At 41.8% G+C, this 20,637-nt stretch overlaps 1 protein-coding gene across 2 annotated transcripts; it reads left to right on the forward strand.

Moving 5' to 3' along the window:
- Window positions 1-10,928: 10,928 nt before the first annotated feature.
- Window positions 10,929-19,404, forward strand: CDC37L1 (cell division cycle 37 like 1, HSP90 cochaperone). Of its 2 annotated transcripts, XM_075021322.1 has the most exons (7): window positions 10,933-11,259; window positions 12,686-12,967; window positions 14,379-14,469; window positions 16,548-16,663; window positions 16,961-17,083; window positions 17,952-18,107; window positions 18,941-19,404. In XM_075021322.1, the coding sequence occupies exons 1-7, from the start codon at window positions 11,149-11,151 to the stop codon at window positions 19,040-19,042; spliced, it is 981 nt and encodes a 326-aa protein (XP_074877423.1). In that variant the 5' UTR covers window positions 10,933-11,148; the 3' UTR covers window positions 19,043-19,404. The 2 variants fall into 2 exon arrangements, with proteins under 2 accessions (XP_074877424.1, XP_074877423.1); XM_075021323.1 differs by lacking the exon at window positions 16,961-17,083 and having other exon boundaries at window positions 10,929-11,259.
- Window positions 19,405-20,637: the final 1,233 nt, after the last annotated feature.

Below are 20,637 nucleotides of genomic sequence, written 5' to 3' on the forward strand. Positions count from 1 at the left end.
TGATGCTGCCATTTCTCTGCCTGGATCTGAGCTCATCTGAGGGTACCCCCAAATCATCTTTCCTTTACCAATATCATGACCTTCTTTGAATCACAGAATAGAATTGTAGAATCTTAGAATCATTTAGACCTTCAAGATCATTGAGTCCAACCATCAACCATGCTCGTTAAACCATGTCCTGAAGTGCCTCATCTATGCATTTTTTGAACAACTCCAGGGATGGTGACTCCACCACTTCCCTGGGCAGTCTGTTCTAATACCTGACAACCCTTTCAGTAAAGAAGTTTTTCTTAATATCCAATCTAAACCCCCCCTGCCGCAACTTGAGGCCATTTCCTCTCATCCTGTCTCCAGCCACCTGACAGAAGAGACCAGCACCCACCTCACTACAGCCTCCTTTCAGGTAGTTGTAGAGAGCAATAAGGTCTCCCCTCAGCCTCCTTTCAGGTAGTTGTAGAGAGCAATAAGGTCTCCCCTCAGTCTCCTTTTGCCCAGGCTAAACAGCCCCAGCTCCCTCAGCCGCTCCTCATAAGACTTGTAATCCAGGCCCCTCACCAGCTTTGTTGCCCTTCTCTGGACACGCTCCAACACCTCAATGTCTTTCCCATAGCGAGGGACCCAACACTGAACACAGGACTCGAGGTGCGGCCTCACCAGTACCGAGTACAGGGGAACGATCACCTCCCTGCTCCTGCTGGCCACACTATTTCTGATGCAGGCCAGGATGACATTGGCCTTCTTGGCCACCTGGGCACACTGCTGGCTCATATTCAGCCGGCTGTCGACCAGCACCTCCAGGTTCTTTTCTGCCGGGCAGCTTTCCAGCCACTCTTCCCCAAGCCTGTAGCGCTGCATGGGGTTGTTGTGACCCAAGTGCAGGACCTGGCACGTGGCCTTGTTGAACCTCATACAATTGGCCTCAGCCCATCAATCCAGCCTGTCCAGTTCCCTCTGCAGAGCCTTCCTACCCTTGAGCAGATCAACCTTCCCTCCCAGCTTGGTGTCATCTGTGAACTTGCTGAGGGTGCACTCGATCCCTCATCCAGATCATTGATAAAGGTATTAAACAGAACTGACCCCAGTACTGAGCCCTGAGGAACACCACTTGTCACCCGCCACCAACTGGATTTAACTCCATTCACCACAACTCTCGGGGCTTGTCCATCCAGCCAGTTTTTTACCAGAGAAGAGTACACTTGTCTAAGCCATGAGCTGCCAGCTTCTCAAGGAGTATGCTGTTAGAGACAGTGTTAAAGACCTTGCTGAAGTCCAGGTAGACAATATCCACAGCCTTTCCCTCATCCATTAGGCGGGTCACTTGGTTTGCCTTCAGCTGGCTCTTGAGGACCAAGCTAAAGAATCATACACTTAACATTTGGTTAACCAGAGCGTATATTTCTAAATTTCTGTTCTAAATGCACAGAAAGTGTTCTTGTATTAGGCATAACTTTCTAGCAGTTAGTTTTTCGTAGGTCTAGTGTTTTCTGTGTCTCCAATTTATGCATGAAGCCCCAGCTTTTCAAGTGAAATAATGGCTTTCCTAGTTTGTAGAGTAATTACAAGAACTTTCTGAATGAATCAATGCAAAATTGAGTCTGCAGGAAGGATGTTCCTCTCTGTTCAAAGCTATTCTAAGCTGCAATGGACTCAATGGACTTAGATTAATAAAATTCAAGTCAGTTTTATTGCTTCTTTTGCATAATCCAATCCATAACACAGTGAGACGGATGAAAATGTAATCATTTTAGGCTGATATTGCTGCTTCAGGAAACAATGACCCCTGGCAAGAAAGGGCACTGGAAGGATTTACAAAGATATGAAAATGAAAGATTCCCAGGAGATAAGTGAGAACAGGCAGAGTGAAAAAACAAGGTCCGTACATGAAAGAAACAAAATGGATAGAAAGCTGACGTCCTCAAAGGCAATTGTTACAAAGAAACTTGAAAATCTTTTAAGCACCAGGCCCTTTCACATAATCTGTGGATTGAGATACATAACTGAACACAAAATTTTCCTGTTAGGGCTTCTAACCTGCCTATGTAGAGAGGATTATTCTTACTGTCTGTGGCTAACAGATTTAATTGTTAGGATAGCACATAACCCAGTACATTCTCTGAGGCACTTCCATATTCAAAAGAGCACATGAGCATCCCCCTCTGCTCAAGAGGACCAAAGGGATAGTCAAAACCCAGTCCTCACAAAGTTGCTACTAAGTAGCTGAATTCCTTCTTTCTTCAGACACATATGATAAGAGCCAGCTTCCTGGGAAATAAGGAGAAGTTTTCATCAGTAATTCTCTATCCACACCAGGATATGCAGGAGTTAGCTTGTGCTCTGGGAACAGAAAGTCTCGTGTATTCTCTTAATAAAATGCAAAGTCATCTCGTACTGAAAGAACAAAAAAACACCCACAGAAAAATAGCTGTCAAGGTTGTTTTTCACTAATAGCTGTGCAATGAAAACTCTGTAAATTATGAATGTCCTTGAGAGAATGCTGCCCCTCTCATGCATAAAGATGCTGTCAGTAATAGGTGGTGGTTGGGACATTACTGGGACTAGAAAGAGTGGTACAAGAATGGCATATGCTCAGCATGATTTAGAATTCTTTGACATTCGAAATGTTTCAGACAGCAGTTCCTTTTTAGTATATTGTCCTTCTCTGTGTCAGGGAACATTTCAGTTCGCATTCTTGAGGGCCACAACAAACAAAACCACAGAAAACCAGCAAACCCAAACCATTTAGTTCTGTATTTGTATACAAGAAAGAACACAGCAACATCAGATTTTTTTTTTTTTTTGCCTATTTGACTGAGAGAATAACTGCTTTTCCAGCAAATGGCTTATTCGCTTTATTCCCAGTGCTCTGATTATGCTGTACCTCATTACTTTGTCTTCTGAACATGATATGAAGAGGGCAAAAGGGAGGGAAACCATTTACTTTTTCATTAGTTTTGAAAGATTTGGCTTAGCAGAGCAGCACTGGAGTTTGATGCTGTCATTAACTTTCCAACCACCACAAGTGCCCCGAAATATTTTGGAGGTGGAGATGACTGCTAGGCTTGAAGGCAAACTACCTAGTTACAGACTAAAGAACGTCCAAAGCTGTGACAGAGGATGTATACAGACGATGTACAATGCATGTTTTACAAAGCATGTATAATGCATGTGTTTATACACAGCACGCTCAGTCTTGGTCCACCTGATTTCTCAGTGCATTCAGTATAACCAGGAGTCACCTCACTGGGCAAACAACTAATTATTCTAATCAGCTGCCTGCAGGAATAAAATAAAAAAGATTGATATGAGATTACAACATTCCAATGTTTATTCAGCAAAAGTGTCATCATAAAACAGTGTTGAAAGACAGTTGCCATCTCTATTCCCTCCAGAGAGCCAGCATGTAGTAAATGAACATCATGTAATTTGACCAGCCAACCACACAGCATGAGACCAGTGTCCTACCTACTGAGGGACTAAGCATCCACATGCTAGAAGTGAAAAGCAGGTGCAGATCCCTCAAGGATGAGGCACAACACTCAGCAAGTGAAAGCTTTGGCTTTAATGAAAGAGTGGTGTTACCACAGTGGGAGCCCCGGTACATCGATGCTAATTAAAAGGGGACCTGATACAGTGGAACATGGGAGTGAAGCTCAAAGGAAAGCACCATGAGGGTGGATAAGAAAACTTGCACTGATTAACACATCATACCTATGCTGTGTCCTGTTTTGTTCACTAGCAACCTTGCTGATATGATGCAGGTGCTGTTGTCTGAATTCCAAGATCTGCAGCTGGCCATAACATTGGCACCTGTGCAAAGGTGGGTGCAGATGAGGGGGGGAGGTGAACTATCCTGGGTTATTGTCACAAGATGAAGATGTGCTTGGGACGTTACAGATTCAGAGGGGAAGAAGCAAACTTCCCAGGATACCATGACAACAAGATAAGGTGACCTTGGGACTACACACGTGGATGTTACCATAACAAAGTCTTCTCATGCCCTACACCACCCTTGTCTCTAGTTCTCTTCCTTCAGAAGCCCATTAACTGTGTTCTGAGTGAATGGAGAAGGTCAGCACTGCTCGGTATGTGTAGCACAGCCAGAGACTGAAGACATTTTCATAAGCTCCCACCACAGGAGGCAAGCTCTAAGGTACCCTGTCCAGTACCTGGCTTAGAAACTACAGCAAGGGTTTTGCCTTCCTGAAACGAGACACTAAGCTGCCCACAATGGATACTATGATATAAAAGCTGCTACTGCCTTCACTTGGATGGGTTCTGTGTCTTTACAGGGGCAAGGACACATGTTGACTTCTAATCAGACTGAAAACAAAGCCTGCAATTTGGTGATTTCTAGACAAAACAATGGCACAAGGAAGAAAATTTTCAGAAAAAGTTAATAATGAGAGTAACACTTTTGATCCTATTCAAAGTTTCATTTTTTTCTAGTCACATTGCTTGTAAGGACTGCCTTTCTAATGGATCCCAGCTTTACAATCACCAGGAAAAATGCTTTTGTGAGCTTTTGACACTACAAAAAGAAAGCAAATAGTCAGGTTTGTCATATGGGGTCTGACTTCTGATGTAGTAGGGACATAGGCAGGCACTGGTTCCTCTCATGAGTAATATACTTAGTTTTTATGAATATTTATTTAATTTAGAAAGTTGAAATAGGACAACATATCCCACTGTACAAGAAGTAAGCAAAATCCCTAAGATGCATATTTTTGCAGAGCCAAAAAAAAAAAAAAGGTGTGTGTGTGGACACCTGAAGTTTGAGTCAAGACAGACATGTAGGTACTATACAGAACAGGTGTTCTACAGGGCCAGAATATGCTGAGGAAACTATTACATGCTTTAGTACTTTTTAAAACAGTCTCATCTCTTTTAGACTTAGCACTGAACAGTCTTTTCTGTCCTAACAAGCACAGAGAAAATCTGCTATGCCGAGGGGACAAACAAGTATTATATACTACAATTAGCTACATGGCAGCGTGATACCCACAAAGCTTGCATGAAAGTAATCATATGAGAAGATGAGCACGCTCTGGACTAACACAGATCACTTTTTTTTTTTTTTTGGCCTCGTTTAGGCTTTTACGTAGAGGTAATAACAGATTCTCTCATTTGAGTCCTTGCATCTCCTTTTTCCAGCATCACTGAATGTTTTTGAACCTGGAATGACATCACCCTTTATTATATCAGCAACCCTTAAAAGCAAAAAGCAAAGAAGAAAGGGAAAGATGAGTATCTGAAGCAAAGCATTTTGAAAAATAAATACAAAATGTACAACCAATATTTATTACACAGGGAACATAAAGTATATTTTGAATTTGCCGTAAGAGAACAATAACCAATTTTAACAAATTGCCTGCAGTTCTAGAATGTGTACGAATGCTCCATTAATCAGTGACCTTAACAACAGCACTCCTCTGCCAGCCAGTGTCCATTTGCTTTTTTTTCCCCATCTTATAAATACACACAATGTGAATTCTGTAGAAAACCAACAGTACTATCGGTCAAGATGAACTCTACGTCATTTGTGTTCTTTTTGAATGTTACTAGTGAACTAGACTACTATTAGAAATATGAAAATCAGGGTAAAGGAACTAAAGCAAAATGACTGAACATAACAAATTACTCAATGAGTCTAGTCAGAAGAGGGATTTTTTTCTCCTCAAGTGTGTACCCAAGAATATATGGGACATGATGGAGTAGAAGGAAATAGTGTTGGAGGAGGTCTTGAAATTTATGAGGGGGAGAAAGCGGGGGGTCATGACATAAAACTAATACCCACTAATATCCTTTCCAGTCTCAAATTAACTTGCATGTGGAAAAATATTTATTTGCCTATTACCTGGAGACACAAGCTAAGTTAATTCAAACTTCATTACATTACCCAGAAGACAAAAAATAAATTATAGCACTGTGGCTGAATAGTTAGAATAGATTTACTGTTTACTTCTGGGACACTAATCAAAAACTTACAGGAAGGGATGGAGGAAGGACAGCGAAGGAAACTGAAGAGTTGACAAAAGATAGAGGAGAAAGAAGACAGATGTAGAGCTAGTCCATTCTAAATCGACAATATTCTACTTTGTTTCCTGGAGTATTTAATATTATTAATATTAGAATAGAAACACACAGAAAAGAAATATCAGCACAAAGTAACTCTCTGTGGTTGACACCTGATGGATTTATAGGACAATGGGACAGTCAGTGGCTTCTGGGTTTACCTTCTGTTGACTTTACAGGAGTGGCTTGCTCCAGGACAAAAACCTGAGACCAAGCAAGGACAAAGGAATGCTAACTGAATTAAAGCTAAGGGATGAATTAATACAACACCTGCTCCGGTAGGTATGACTGAAAAAGTGTGGCCACAGGTTACTTGCAATGATGAAACAGAATGTAGACAGACCATTTTATAAATAATTTTTTTCTCTCCCCTCCTCCCCCTACAAACAATAAATAAAATTTTGGCTTTTAAAAGACTGACTAGTCATGAAATTCATGATGTGTCACAAACTTCAAAATAAAGAATTGCTGATCGAAAAAATAAAAAGCAGACCTGTCAGGTTAGCCCAGTGTTACACTAGGTGTCAGAACACAACCTGGTCTAAGAACAGAAAAATCATGTAACTGACTTGAGGGGCAGTCGTCGAGGCTGACACTCAGATGACACAATTCAGAGCAACCTATAAGGGGAACAATGTGTCTCAGATCACATACTTTTTTAGAAAGACAGTCAGACAAGCAGGCAGACAGACTATGTGAATACGTGGACCTACTTCGTAATTTTTAGTTTTTCAACTATTCAAGAATTTTAAAAATCATACTTACTTTCAAGCCTTTCAGTTACTGCAGCAGGATCTATGGCACTTTCAAACACCTTCAGGAAAACAGTAAGAAGTAAACAAATTTGTTATAACACCAACTAAGTTAACAACTTAGTACTCACAGGAACACTTTAATACCTATTCAAAATAATTTATTCTCTGTCAAGCTGCCACTAAGCAAAATCAAACTTAACTAATACTGTATGTTTGTGTACTTTAAGATGTCATCCACATTTCTAAAGTTGTGCGATATTTTGGAAAAAATACTTTAAAGCTGAAATTGCATATTCATTCATGTCTGCATCAACATCAGAACAGTCTCTACTTTGTAGGAAAAATTGTCATGCTTACAGTACCATAAATGCAATTCTATGAACTGTAAACCAGCAGAACCACAAGTACAATTAAGAAACTTATGTTTGGAAAACACTTGAATTCTTGGCCAATCCTATGAGACACACCCCAAAAGAAAAAATCAAAAGCCCCAACTGCAAGCACCTTAAAGCACAGGTAATCTTCCACAGGGATTACAGACAAATGAGAAGGTGTAAGGAAGTTTTCCTGTATGTTTCTATGTATTATATAAAGATTGCCTGAATATCTTATAAAAATAAAATTAATTAAGATATCATCTACGAAATGTCTTTTAAGAAACAAATGCCTTTGCCTGTATTTAGGTCTTGTCTATTTTACTACAACGCATTATGTCTTATTCAGAGATACTCTTCTCATGCCTTGGAGTGAAATTCTGACTCCCTTGAAGTAAATGGGATGTTTACCACTGATTTTATTTGGGCATTCAGGCCAGACATTCTATCTATCTAAAGAAACTGCCCTCAGCTGCATCCCACTTATTTTATCCATATTTGCTGCTTTTTTTGTTTCTTTCGAATGTGCCAACACCCTTCTTCAAATGATATCAGTGTTTTCAGACAATATTTTGGCAACAGTTTTTTTTTGAGAGGGCTGTGCAAAGTAATTTTTTCCCTAAGAAAATACGTTGCTTTGTGCTAGTGCAAAGTCATTTTTTCCCTAAGAAAATGTGTTGCTTTGTGCTAGTTAACACCTATTTACGAAGGTCACAGGCACAAAAACACATTACTGTGAGGTAAGACAAAAGATGAACTTATCTAACAACACCTACTTCACGATAATTACTTTGATGCTCCTCTTATGACTAGGTAAATGTACGAGAAACTACCCCGTTACCCACTTCTGGTCAGAACATGGCTATGGGCTTTTACTGCAGAGAGATTGAAGAGTTGTGTGTTCAGAGCTGTGTTCACCTTGAGACAGGGTAAAGGCCTTAATGAAAATTATACCTTACAGCTTTCAGACATATTAACTACATAGCTTTTCACTTGTGTCAACAATAACCACAAAGGGAAAGTAATCATGTCCCTCAAGGAAAGGCCTCTTGTGAGCCAGATGCAAAGAATTTTAGAGAAACAGACAGGTAGAATGGAGGAAAGTCTGAAAGAAATAGATAAGAAAGATACTGTTTCTCTAAATTTCGTCTATTCCTATTTTGCAATGGCTTCAGTATGGTTTTGCTTGTCAATAGACATAGCCATTCTGTCTTAGACCATTTTTTTAAAAAACAATTTTCAAACACAAAGTACCATTCACCAGAATCATAACCAACAAGCATACAGTAGAGTACAGGAAAAACACACTGAAGACTCCTGTTCTCACCAGTTCCTGGTGTTAGTGTGTGTCCTGGTTTCGGCGGGGATAGAGTTAATTTTCTTTCTAGTAGCTGGCATAGTGTTATGATTTGGATATAGTATAAGAATAATGTTGGCAACACACTGATGTTTTCAGTTGTTGCTGAGTAGTGTTTATACTAAGTCAAGCATTTTTCAGCTTCTCATGCCAGGCAGCAAGAAGACCAGAGGGGCACAAGAAGTTGGGAGAGGACAGAGCCAGGACGGCTCCTAAACCACAACCGTGTGGCATGTAAAATGACAGCAAAGCCGTTTGTCTATCATTTATTTGGATCTTCATTTATACATGTCTGCTGTAATGACAAAAGTCCTGAATAGATGATAGCCATATTAGAATCGAGGTATCATACTGCTTCCAGAACAACCAGAATAAATAGAATTATTCTGAAACAGAGTAAATTCAACTGCCCTCATATACACTGTTGCCATTACTGAGATTAGGTAAGAACTGTCCATGTGAGGAGATGACCTCTCATAACCACTGCTCTCAAAGCTCCAGCCCATGAAATTTTAAAGGAACGTTAAAATCGATTCCATTCCAGGAACAGGTCTAATACTTTATCTTATTATCTTGAAATACTTGTGAAACAAGAATAAGCTATCAGTTGTAAACAAAAATAAGACTATACATGAATTACAGCTTGTACAAGGCTTGAGACATTAGACTTTATAGCCCAAGGCATCTAACAAGTGAAAGTCACCTTTTCAAAGCACATCTTCTCATGAAACAAGGGAGGGAAAACAGGAGAAAGGCATTCTGCCTCTTTCTGTTGACCCAAGTTGCACTCACTGAGAAAAATATCATGTTTCTCTTAGGCAGAAACACACTGGGACATGTAACCTTAGGAAAGAAAAAAAACCAAACCACTCCCACGAGACTCCTTAATCCAGTCTTATACACATGCATTAGTCCAAGTCTACAGGACTCTATCTCAGAAGGGACTTAGTAGGCCCTTGGCTTTATTACTGATAATCTCAAAAGGGTGCCAGATTAAGATCTATAGTAGGGAGCTCATGCATTTCATATTTTGGTCTTTTCTTTTTTATCACCTCGTGTAACAGGGACTCATTTCACAGACCTTAGCATTGCACACAAGAGAAATATTTGATACTTACAAGGAAACGAACAAGTGAAAACCACCATTTTGGTTTTTTTCTTACATCTGATGAGGAGACCTGCTATGAGCAACATATTACTACCATCCATTTGCACAACAGCAGTAATCCCCTTCATTAAATAAATGTCACACAGCAAGAAAAACCCTGCATTTAATCTAACTTTTTCCTTGCATACTCTTTCTAGGAGACTTTATACCTGCAGCCCCAAAGAACCAGCCAGTGCCTCCTGTTCGGAGGAAGAGCTACGTAACTCCACAGATGAAACACTATGGCTACACCAAGGGCACGTTTTAATCTTCACAGGGGTATTCTGACTGCAAAGGTATGGCCTCATTTTACATGAACTTCCATTCCCAGATGGGAACCAAGCCGTCAAAAACCAGACAGCTCCCCAGGAGCTCTTAGAACTGAAGGCGCGGTCACAGCTGGACACACACAAGTATTCACAGTACACGTGTATACGGACGTGCGCACACGTACGGTATGCGAGTGCGCATCTGTTCGTGTATGTGTCGCCGTGTCGTATGGTGAGGCACCTCTGGGTCCCGGAATAACGGCGGTGAGGAGAGTCTACCTCCCCCCGCACCGGCTGTCTGGGGCGACCCGCCGCTACTCCCTCCCTCCCCGGACACCCTGCTCTGCGGACCTGCAGCTCGACGACAACCTTCCGCGGCACCCGGGACTCGGGGCCGGGACGGGATGGCGACCCGGCCCGGCCTGACCCGGCCCGGCCTGACCCGGCCCGGCCTGGCCTGACCTGGCCCGGCCTGACCCGGCCCGGCCCGCGTTGCCACGGCGATCGCGGCGGCGGCCCGGCCCGGCCCGGCCCCGCCCCCTCGGGCGGCGGCGCTCTCGCTGGCCGCGCGCCCGGCGGCGCCCCTCACGGCGGCGCCTGGCAGCGCCGGGCGCGCGCCGGCCCCCGCGCACGCACCCGCGGACGCGCCGCCTTTTTCTTTCTTTCGAAACACATCTATTTTTTTTTTTAATATATATTTATATATATGTATATGTATACACGTATAATTTGTCAGCGTCCTGCGGCAGCCTCGAGGGAGGTGGCCGGCCCTCCGCCGGCACGGAAGAGGCCCGACACACGGTACTCCGAGCAGGGACAGCCGGGAGCGCCGCGGCGCCACAACCGCTGGCCACCGCGCGCTACCGGCGGCCGGGCCTTGCGGGGGGGCGGGGGGGGGGCTGCTGCGCCTCCCCGCCGCGGCGGGCGGCGGGGGCCGCGGCACCGGCGGGGGCAGGGGCAGGGGCAGGGGCAGGGGCAAGGGCAGGCCCCCCCCGGCCCGGCCCGGCCCGCCCCCGCCTGGCGCGGCTGGCGCAGGCCCCGCCCCATGACGCCGGGGGGCGGGAGCGCGGCGGAGCTCTTAGGTTGCGGAAGTGGTAGGCCGCCTCACTTCCGTCGAGGTGTGCAAGCGCAGTAGGCGGCGGGGAACGGCGACCGGCAGGGCTGGGAGGTGGGGATGGCGCTGTGGCTCCCGCGGTCGCGGGACGGCGGCCCTCCGTCGCAGGAGGAGGACGACGAGGAGCGGAGGCAGGCTCCCGACTCCCGTCAGCGTCCGCTGGAAGCGCAGGTACATCCGCGCCCCCCCTTCCCCCCCCCCCCCCCCCCCCACCTCGCGCCTCTTCCCGCCTCCGGTGGCGCAGCTCCCCCCTGCCCCGGCCGGCGCGGAGCGGCTCGGTGCCGCGGGCGCCGGGGCTGCCCCGCGGCCGCAGCCCCAGCCCGCTGCGGGGAGGGGGCCGCGGAAGGACGGGGGTCGCCGCGGAGCCCGGTGCGTGTCGGGGCGGGGGTGTGCGGGAGAGTTCGCTCCCCTCCGGGGCCGCTCCGCCGGGCCCGAGTGCGCCCGCAGGGGCAGATGCGCTGCCGCCGCGGGGTGGTGGGGCGGGTGGGTGGGTGTGTGACGCCTGCCACTGCCCGTGGGTAACAGTTCCGCGTTTAGGAGCGATGCGGAGGGAGCTGGGTTGAAGTTATCCTAGCATCCTTAATGTCTAAAAAGCGGATACCTAAGCGGTGTGTTCTTCTGCTGGCTAGGGCAAGTCGGCGTTTTGCAAGTACCTCGTCAGGAATTCTGCGTGTTCTTCCAATAAGCTGCTGTTACATCAGTTTCCCAACAGAGAAATTTTTATCTTGCTATTAAAAAAAAGAAAAACAAGAAGCTGCGATTCCCAGACAAAGTTGGCACAAGAACTTTGATGTACCCGCTTTAAAGTTTCCTTCAGATAATCTTTAGCAACTTATCAGCACCACAAATTTAATAATAGGGCACTGGAAGGCTGAGGAACTAATGCATATGAATGGTTTTTTTTCCCCACTCCTGGTGGGAAAGCAGGCATATAATTTAGAGGATAATTTCTTAAGTTACTGAGTGTGAATACCCAGCACACACCTGGAAGCAATACAAGCACTGTTGCTTAAGAGGTCATTCTCTCTCCCAGCTATGAGTGGTGACCTCCTCAATAGATTTGACCAAAAGGAGCATATGCTTGTGCTGGGCCTCAGCCACTTCGTAACTTAAATTCCACTTTTACTGCCAGTTCAAGGGAAGATGTTGGCCATCTGTTAGGTACTAATCCATACTGGAATGCAGGCAGCAGCAGTTCCTTTACTGTTGTGATCTGACATCACAAAACTGATACTTTCCTCTCAGAAGTATGTATTCAGAGTATTCTCACACTTGGCTGTCGGTAGCATTGCAGCCCAAAGATAGCCAGAGGGGTCTCAGCTGTGTCAAAAGTATTTTTACAGTCTGGAGACAATTACTGATAGCAGTACATGATCCATGACTTTGTAAATGCACTTAAGATAGCTTGAATTAGAAATCTCTTTCTAAAAAACATCTAGCAATACAATACCATGTTTCATCACTCCTGTGAATATAATGCTGCATATCTAAGGTGCCTTCCAGGTGCATTATATTTGAGATTTAGGCCTGTCTGCTCCAATACAAACTAAACTGACAATTTTCCCTCCATAAATAGCATGTCTGATTTTCCTCACAGACATACAACCAAGAGATTGAATTAGCCTGCCAAAAAGAAAGGGAGTTTGTGAAGCACTCTGTGGAATACACATGGAACCTAGCAGAAGCCCAGCAAAAACTAGGTAGCTTAGCACTGCATAATTCAGAATCCCGCGATCAGGAATCTGCTAGAGCAAAGACTGAAGCTGCAGAGCTGAGACAGAGAGAGGAAGAGTGGAGAAGAAAAGAAGAAGCACTAAAGCAGAGGGAAAGACTGAATCTATGGAACACACCTCCTGTTAGTAAGGAGGTATTTAATAAGGTATGACCCACGTCAGTTGCGTGAAAACAAATGTTAGTCTCTTTTTTTACATTCCACTTGTCTTGAGTGTCTTCTGTGTGCCGTACAGCACAAAACCACAGTATATCTTAAATGGGCTGGGGCAGTGGGGGAGGTGGCATCTGTCTTTGCCTCAGGAAAGGGAGCAAGCTGCACTCGTACTACAAATCTGGATGATGTTTCTCTACCAGAAGTGCAGGTCAAAACTTGCATGGGTCATCTGAGTATTTGATATGAGCCAGCAATGTGCACTTGCAGCACAGAAAGCCAGTTGTATCCTGGGTTGCGTAAAAGGCAGCATGGCCAGCAGGTCAAGGGAGGTGATTCTCCCCCTCTACTCCACTCTTGTGAGACCCTACCTGGAGTACTGCATCGAGCTCTGGGGTCCCCAGTACAAGAAAGACATGGACTTGTTGGAGCAGGTCCAGAGGGAGGGCCATGAAAACAGTCGGAGGGATGAAACACCTCTCCTATGAAGAAAGGCTGAGAGAGCTGACGTTGTTCAGCCTGGAGAAGAGAAGGTGCTGGTGAGGCCTTATTGTGGCCTTTAAATACTTAAAGGGGGCTTGTAAGAAAGATAGAGGCCTTTTTTTTCATTACAGACTGTAGCGATAGGACAAGGGGCAATGGTTTTAAACTGAAAGAGGGTAGGTTTAGATTGGATATAAGGAAGAAATTTTTTATGATGAGGGTGGTGAAACCCTGGAACAGGTTGCCCAGAGAAGTTATGGATGCCCCATCCCTGGAAGTGTACAATGTCAGGTAGGATGGGGCTTTGAACAACCTGATGTAGTGAAAGATGGCTCTGCACACAGCAGGGAGGGTTGGAACTAAATGATCTTTAAATGTCCCTTCCAACCCAAACCACTCTGTGATTCTGTGTAGTGCAAGTGTTGCCAAATGGCGCTGAACAATAGTTTCTTCACATGAAAAGTGTGCTTCTCTACTGAGTGCCAAAGTCTTAAAATGTAGAATTGTTAGTTTGCCTCTAGTAATGACTACTGTAATACATATTATTTAGCACAAACTTTTTTTTATAGTAGGATCTCAGCTTTCACTTTACAATTTAATTTGAACAGCTAGCACATCTCCTGATTTTACTGATTTAGCTGCATCCAGGCTGCAATGTACATAATTCTCATTGCTGACAGATCAGTAAGTTCCTACATGAGGACAGAAGTTTCTCAGAGTTCTTTGGTCAGTAGACTATAATGAGACTTTGAAACTATTATGAGGTAATGCACTTTTTTAAAGAAAACCTTCTCAAGTATATGGTGTGACACTAAAATTAGAGCATAGCCCTTTAAATAGTAACATTAAAATATAATACTGCTATATGTCACAAAATGTATGCCTGGAGTTTCTGTGATAGTACAATTTTTCTCTTCCTCAGAGTCTTATTAATCAAAAAAGAAAAGAAAGAGAAGATGAAGATGAGTCTGAACCACTTATGCAAAAACATGAACAAAAGATTAGACACTTTGGTGAGTGTGCTTTTTCCATCATTTTGCAGTTCAAACTTCTACAGAATTTGTGTAGTTTCGGTGCTTATTGTACAGAATGAATGTTAACAAATGAAAGACCTGGTTAACAGACTGTTCAGCTTTATTTTATCAGGACAGATAATAATTTCAAAGTGAAATAAGGTGTAAACTATAGAAGCTTCTTAGTTCCTATGACCAATAAGAACTTAAATTAAAAAAAAAAATTAAGAATTAATATGCAAATGAGCTTAAGCCTTGCAAACTAAAGTTCTAGCAACTTTTTTTGCAGCTCAGGGGGAAAGGCAGGGACATTCATGACAGTGTAAATTGTGTGTATAAAAGTGCATGGGATTGTCCATAGCTGTCTCATTTTAATAAATGTTTCTTTTCTGGTGGCTATTAAGCTACAAGGGTAATGACTGATTAAAGGGAAATGTCTGTAAACACCAGGTGAGAGTATGTGTGCATGGAATTGTGTTTCTTAAAATTATATTTAATTATCCACTAGGTGTCACTTTAGCTCTGTCATAATTGTTGAACCCAATTAAGCACAAAGCTGATCTTGTAAAGTAATCTGAAATTTTGATGGTTCTCTGAAGTGCTTTCCATTCTTAGTTACTGGCTGATTTCAGACTATGGTATAGTACAGCCATATTTGGAATACCAGAACAATCAACAGGACTGAGTTGGCAAAATCAAATTCTTCGTACAAGCTTGTTTTTACTAAGCTATTTGGCTTCTAAGGATCTTAAACTGTTCTAAAGAAAGGGTTTCTAGCCCTGTTAGCCTTAGCAAGCCTTGCAAGTACTGAGCTGAGGCACAACACTGTCAGAATATGCAAATTGCAGTGACAGGCACAGGTTCTTTCAAATACTTTAACTGCTAAGTGTAATGACAGTGAAATCGGAAGACATCTCCCCTGCTGTGCAGTTCAGCAGAAAAAAAGATGCTTTCTTGCAGGCTTCCTGGCTAACAGTTGGGCAAAATTACTTTGTCTAAATTCAGATTAAGCTGTTACAGAAGCAACCTTATTACAGATCATCAATTTTTTTCTTACCTGCTAAATTCAAAGCCACGTTGTTATTTTAATTCAAAATATGTAAATCCATTGCAAAAAGGGACAGTACACTGATGTTCTTTCAACTCTCCTGTTCTGTGCTAGCTGCTGCCAAGGAGCAGTGTGGACTTTGCTAGCTGTATTGTATGAGTTCTGTTTCTGGATCCTGCTCTGGCTTCTAAGCAATAAAGAACTTGCATGGAATAGCTCTCTTGAAAACAGCCAAAAGAAATATTAGCCATTGCTTTCTCTTTAGGCATTTGTTTGCTAGAATTAAGATTATCTTAGGTCATTACCACTGAATTATCTTTAGCCCAGTTATAATTATATGCTGATAGATGGCTAAAGCTGTACATCTGGTACCTGTTGCCAGTAATGACTTGATTGTCAGTGATACATGAAGGACAATTTTAAGAAGTGGTCTGAGAATTGAGTTCTGATTTTTAAACTCTTTACATGAAGATAGCTTCATGCTATGACAATTCAATCTTCTAGTTAACCTTCCAATACTGATATGGCTTTGCTTTTTGAGATCAAGCTGTTCCTGTAATTAAATTCAAATTCCCTAAAAACCTAGCAAATTGTGTTGGAATAATTTTTTACAGATTACACATTCTTTTCTTTGCATTCTTATTTATCTACATTTAGAGGATTTGTTTATCAGAATCACTGAATGTAAATCTCTATCCATAAACTTTTTAAACTATTTGATGTAACTAATAGGTACCTATATATAGAATTGATTTAAAATAACTTATCAATGATGCTAGAGATGCATTAAAAATTGTGACTGTTAAAATCTACTTTTAATATCTTCAAAGTCTGATTATACTTTCTGGTAATGCTCTTTCAGTATTGGTTAGATGTATAAATAAAACCCCAAATTTAGTTGTGTGCTATCATTCTGAGGTTAGTAAATTGCAAAGGTATTAGTATATGCTGGGGTATCAATGCAAGTAACTTCCTTGCTGCATTAATCATTTAACCATTTAGAATATCTTAACCATGTTTTTCTTACTAGGTATGCTGAGCAGATGGGATGATAGTCAAAGATTTTTGTCTGATCACCCATATCTTGTATGTGAAGAAACATCTAGATATCTCATGTTGTGGTGTTTTCATCTAGAAGCTGAACAGGTATGAAGAAGATGTTTAAATTGTTTGAAAGCATACAGTTTCCCACTTGCACTATAGAGAAGCTGACCAACTTGATTAGCTGTTTAACTGTTCTTCCCACCCTCTCTCTACTTTATGTGAAGAAAAACATAGTGCATCGTCACTTACATGTGTAGTTATAGCTAATTATCAGTCCCCTTGCTTCTGTAAGCATGAGTTCTCATCTGCTTAGGAACTAGAACAAAAGGAAATTATGCTGAATTTTAGAAATATAATCACAGGCAGTATCTTTAAATCATAACTTGAACTTTTTTTCAGAAAAGAGCTCTGATGGAGCAAGTAGCACACCAGGCAGTTGTAATGCAGTTTATTATAGAAATTGCCAGAAGCTGCAATATGGATCCAAGAGGCTGTTTTCGTCTCTTTTTCCAAAAAGCCAAAGTAAGTCAATTTGGGTAATGATGGGAGAAACACTTGATGCTGTACAAGGGACCAGTGTTCTAGAGGTTTCTTCCTAACCATAAGAGGCTAAATATTTTATTGACTGACTTAGGCTTATGGCAGTGTTTTGTTAGCAGTTCTTTTCTAGACAGAATATTTTGGTGTAATTCCAATTCTGAAAATGAAAGTTTTAGGGATTTTGCTTATCCCAGAGGAAAAGCAAGATACAGCAGGGGGACAACAGGGGTGTTATACACAAGTAGTAACTAAGTAACAACAGCAAACAGACCAGTTTAAGGACTGATTTTGGCCAATTACACCTGTGTTTTCACAGTGTACGTACATATTATCACAACTTTCCATTTCATCTGCAGTTCACAGTGCGGCCCAAAGTAGTGTCCCTTTCTCGTTACTGAAATGGAGCAATCCAGAGCTACGCAGGAGAAATGTGGGAAGACTGCAACTGTGGTTTGCTGTAGAGTGTATTCAGTTATTCAAGACTGATGGACCTCAATATTGCCTAAAGGAGTTCAGTTAAAGTGCAAGTCAGCTTGTGCTTTGCTTTTGACCAGTGTTACAACAAGCACCTGTTTTTCTAAGGGTACTGGCTTCTGAGTTGGAAAGGCTAAAACTAGATTTATTTTTACATGTCCTTAGATAAATCAGTTTGCTTCTACATATAAATACTACAGATTGTCTTAAAAAGAAAGCTACCTGAAATTTCATTTTAAATTGACTAACATTATTCTTGTTATTCCCCAAAGGGTATAACATGGATTACTGCATGGGTTTTTTTCAGCACTGTGTATGCTTACAATTCAAAAGTAAATCTGGCTGAAGTGCAAATATTTCATTTTTCTCTTTGCAGACTGGGGAAGGTTATTTTGAGGCTTTTAAAAATGAACTTGAGGCATTCAAGACGAGAGTGAGAATCTGGTCACAATCACATGGCTTTCAAACTATGTTACTACGTGATCTCAGTGTCAATCCTGGTCTTGTGGGAGAGCTGATATCTTTTTCACAGGTAGGCTTATTATTTCTAGAAAATAATTTAACTAAAGTAGGATTAGGTCCTGCCTTGATAAGCCATACCTCTCTGAAATATAAAGAGGATTATTTCAAGAACTGCTAGTGCTCAGGATATAATGTACAGTATTATCAATATGCAAGGCATATATAGGCTTTCTTGCTGGAATTCAGAAAGCATCAGCATAAGGTCAAAAGCACATTAGTTCAGTGCCCTTACATTTTTGTGCTTAAAATAAACACTGCATCATAAAACGATCAGATGCTAGAATTGTATTCACAGCATTTAGCACAAGCAGTGAAATGAGGTTTCAGTGTAAAATGACTGATCCTATTCATGGGATCATTCAGGTAAGTCAAGACTAAGGAAAGTCTCCTGTTGTAATAAAAGGAAACTGAGTGTACTTAAGTCTTTTTTTACAGTACTAGTGATGGACACATTCTGGAATGAAGAAGCAAATTAAAGATTGTAAAAAATTAGGTATTAGGGAAGGAGTCACAATTAAAACTACTTATTTGAAATAATTTGATTAAAGTACCTCTCAAGTAAGACCCAACAGCTTAATTTCAAGTAAGTGTGCAGTCAAGTGCTAGAAACACTGAGACCAAATACAAGCTATGCCAGCAAATTTAAAGAATTCTTGACACAGGGAGATAATATTGGTTGATGAATTTTTTAGAGCTTATTTCCTTACTACTGTAAATTTGTCTCATCTTAACATGGACAACACAGAGTCCAACTTAAGCTAAAAATCTCTGTTTCTCTCTCTGTCTCTATTCTTCCATATATACAGTTAGAGAGTTAAGCTGTCAATTTTTCATCTGTTGCAGAACACAGGGGATCGACAAGGTTCCATGAACACAGATGTCTGCAGTGCAAACTCTGTGATGCAAAGAGATGAAGAAGAATCCAAAATGATGGATACAGTGTAGTACTCTTAAGGCTGAGGCCAAGTACTCTTTTTTTTTTCTCCTCCCCCCAAAGAAACAAACATGGCTATTTTTTCTTGACACTTATTTTTCTGGGTACTGCACTTTATTTTTCGTGTCAGATTTTTGTTGTTGTTGTTGTTTGGTTTCGGGGGGAAGAGATTTTGAAGGGTGGGTAATTCAGAAAACCTTGTAATACTGTTTGCAAATGTGCTGCTAGGTTTTTGGTTGTTCTTGAAGGGCAGGGTTCTCATATTGCCGAATGTGAAACTGGATGTGTTTTCTGCTACTAACCTTGCCTTTCATGACTTTTAGAAATTAAAGTATGAAAAAAAAAATAAATCTGCACAAATACGATGTTTACAAGAAGTGGTAGATTCTTGGTAGAATCTGCTATTGTCTTACTACAGCTGTGGACATGTTTTACTCTATGAATATTGGAGATAGCAACTGTAATCATGCTACCTTGCTGACATTATAAGCTCTCAAATTTAGTTGTCACTAACAGCAATAAATCAGTATCTGGTATCAGTATTTCACATATGAATGGGTCAGATTAAAACACTGGCTTTCTACCTCTACTAAGGGGATTTAAATGTTACACTGTGCTTTCATTAAATGTAACTTGGTTTTGTCCTAAAATGTAAGCAACGCTTGTCTACATACGAGTGCTGGGTTGTATGGTTTCTGAGAGTCTGACTCTCTTCTTGTTCCTAAGGCTAACTTTAGACTTTTTTTAAACCAAGTTTCATTATGGGGAGAAGTATTTGATGGAGGGGATGGAGGGAACTTGAGGTACCAGGGTTAGGTTAAGACTTCAGCTTAAACAAAAAGCTTTGTCACAGTTCATATAGGGTCAGGTGTCATGTGAGGTTTGGAAGGTATTTCATATGCTATGAAACTAGAGTGGGTTTCTGATATTGGTAACTCAACTAAGTGGAAAATTATTAAAAGCTTCCTGTTTGAGGAGCTGGAAATCCAAATACTGTTTCTAGACAAGGCCTTCCACAGAACATCTGCAATCCAAAATTCTACTGTGCTTTTCTAACCTGCTGCTATTACAGCATCTCTGTTTATAAAAATGTATACTGCAGTTGGAAGACTCCAGTGAAGACAGCTCCTATCTCAAATAATGGTATCGGTACAAACTCTGTCCTGTACTGTATTGTTCTGATTGTATGCAAGGTCTGGAAAGTATCTAGTTTCAGTAGTTCGATGAACACAGTCTACATGCAGTTGCTAATTCAGGTGAAAGCTGTGCTGAGATGAGATCCAATAATTTTCAGTTTGGCTATAGCAGAGATAGGGAAGAGTCTAAGTTTGCAGTGTATACCAGAATGAGTGTTAATACAAATGCAGTAGCAAAAGCAGGAACTCCAGATCCACTGATAGCAGTAACTTTTCGTGTGCCTTGTTCTCTAGCAGTTCTTCTGCAGACAGAGGATAAAGGAGCAAGCAGCAGCTTTGTCCCAGATGCTAATGAGAGATAACCAGCTTCAGTAGTAATTTTTTTGTTTGACATACTCCAGAGAGGGTAAGTAAACACTACCTCCTCAATTAGCTAATTATTAAGGGAAACTAGTAACTTCAGGTTTTTT

Source organism: Buteo buteo, chromosome Z, assembly GCF_964188355.1.
Source record: "Buteo buteo chromosome Z, bButBut1.hap1.1, whole genome shotgun sequence".
Taxonomy (NCBI): Eukaryota; Metazoa; Chordata; class Aves; order Accipitriformes; family Accipitridae; genus Buteo; species Buteo buteo.

Excerpts from the sequence above, each read along its gene's own strand:
- CDC37L1 (XM_075021322.1), top strand. The coding sequence starts at position 11,149 with ATGGCGCTGTGGCTCCCGCGGTCGCGGGACGGCGGCCCTCCGTCGCAG. Across the intron at positions 11,260-12,685 it reads AGCGTCCGCTGGAAGCGCAG|ACATACAACCAAGAGATTGA; the intron begins GTACATCCGCGC and ends TTTTCCTCACAG. Across the intron at positions 16,664-16,960 it reads TTCATCTAGAAGCTGAACAG|AAAAGAGCTCTGATGGAGCA; the intron begins GTATGAAGAAGA and ends ACTTTTTTTCAG.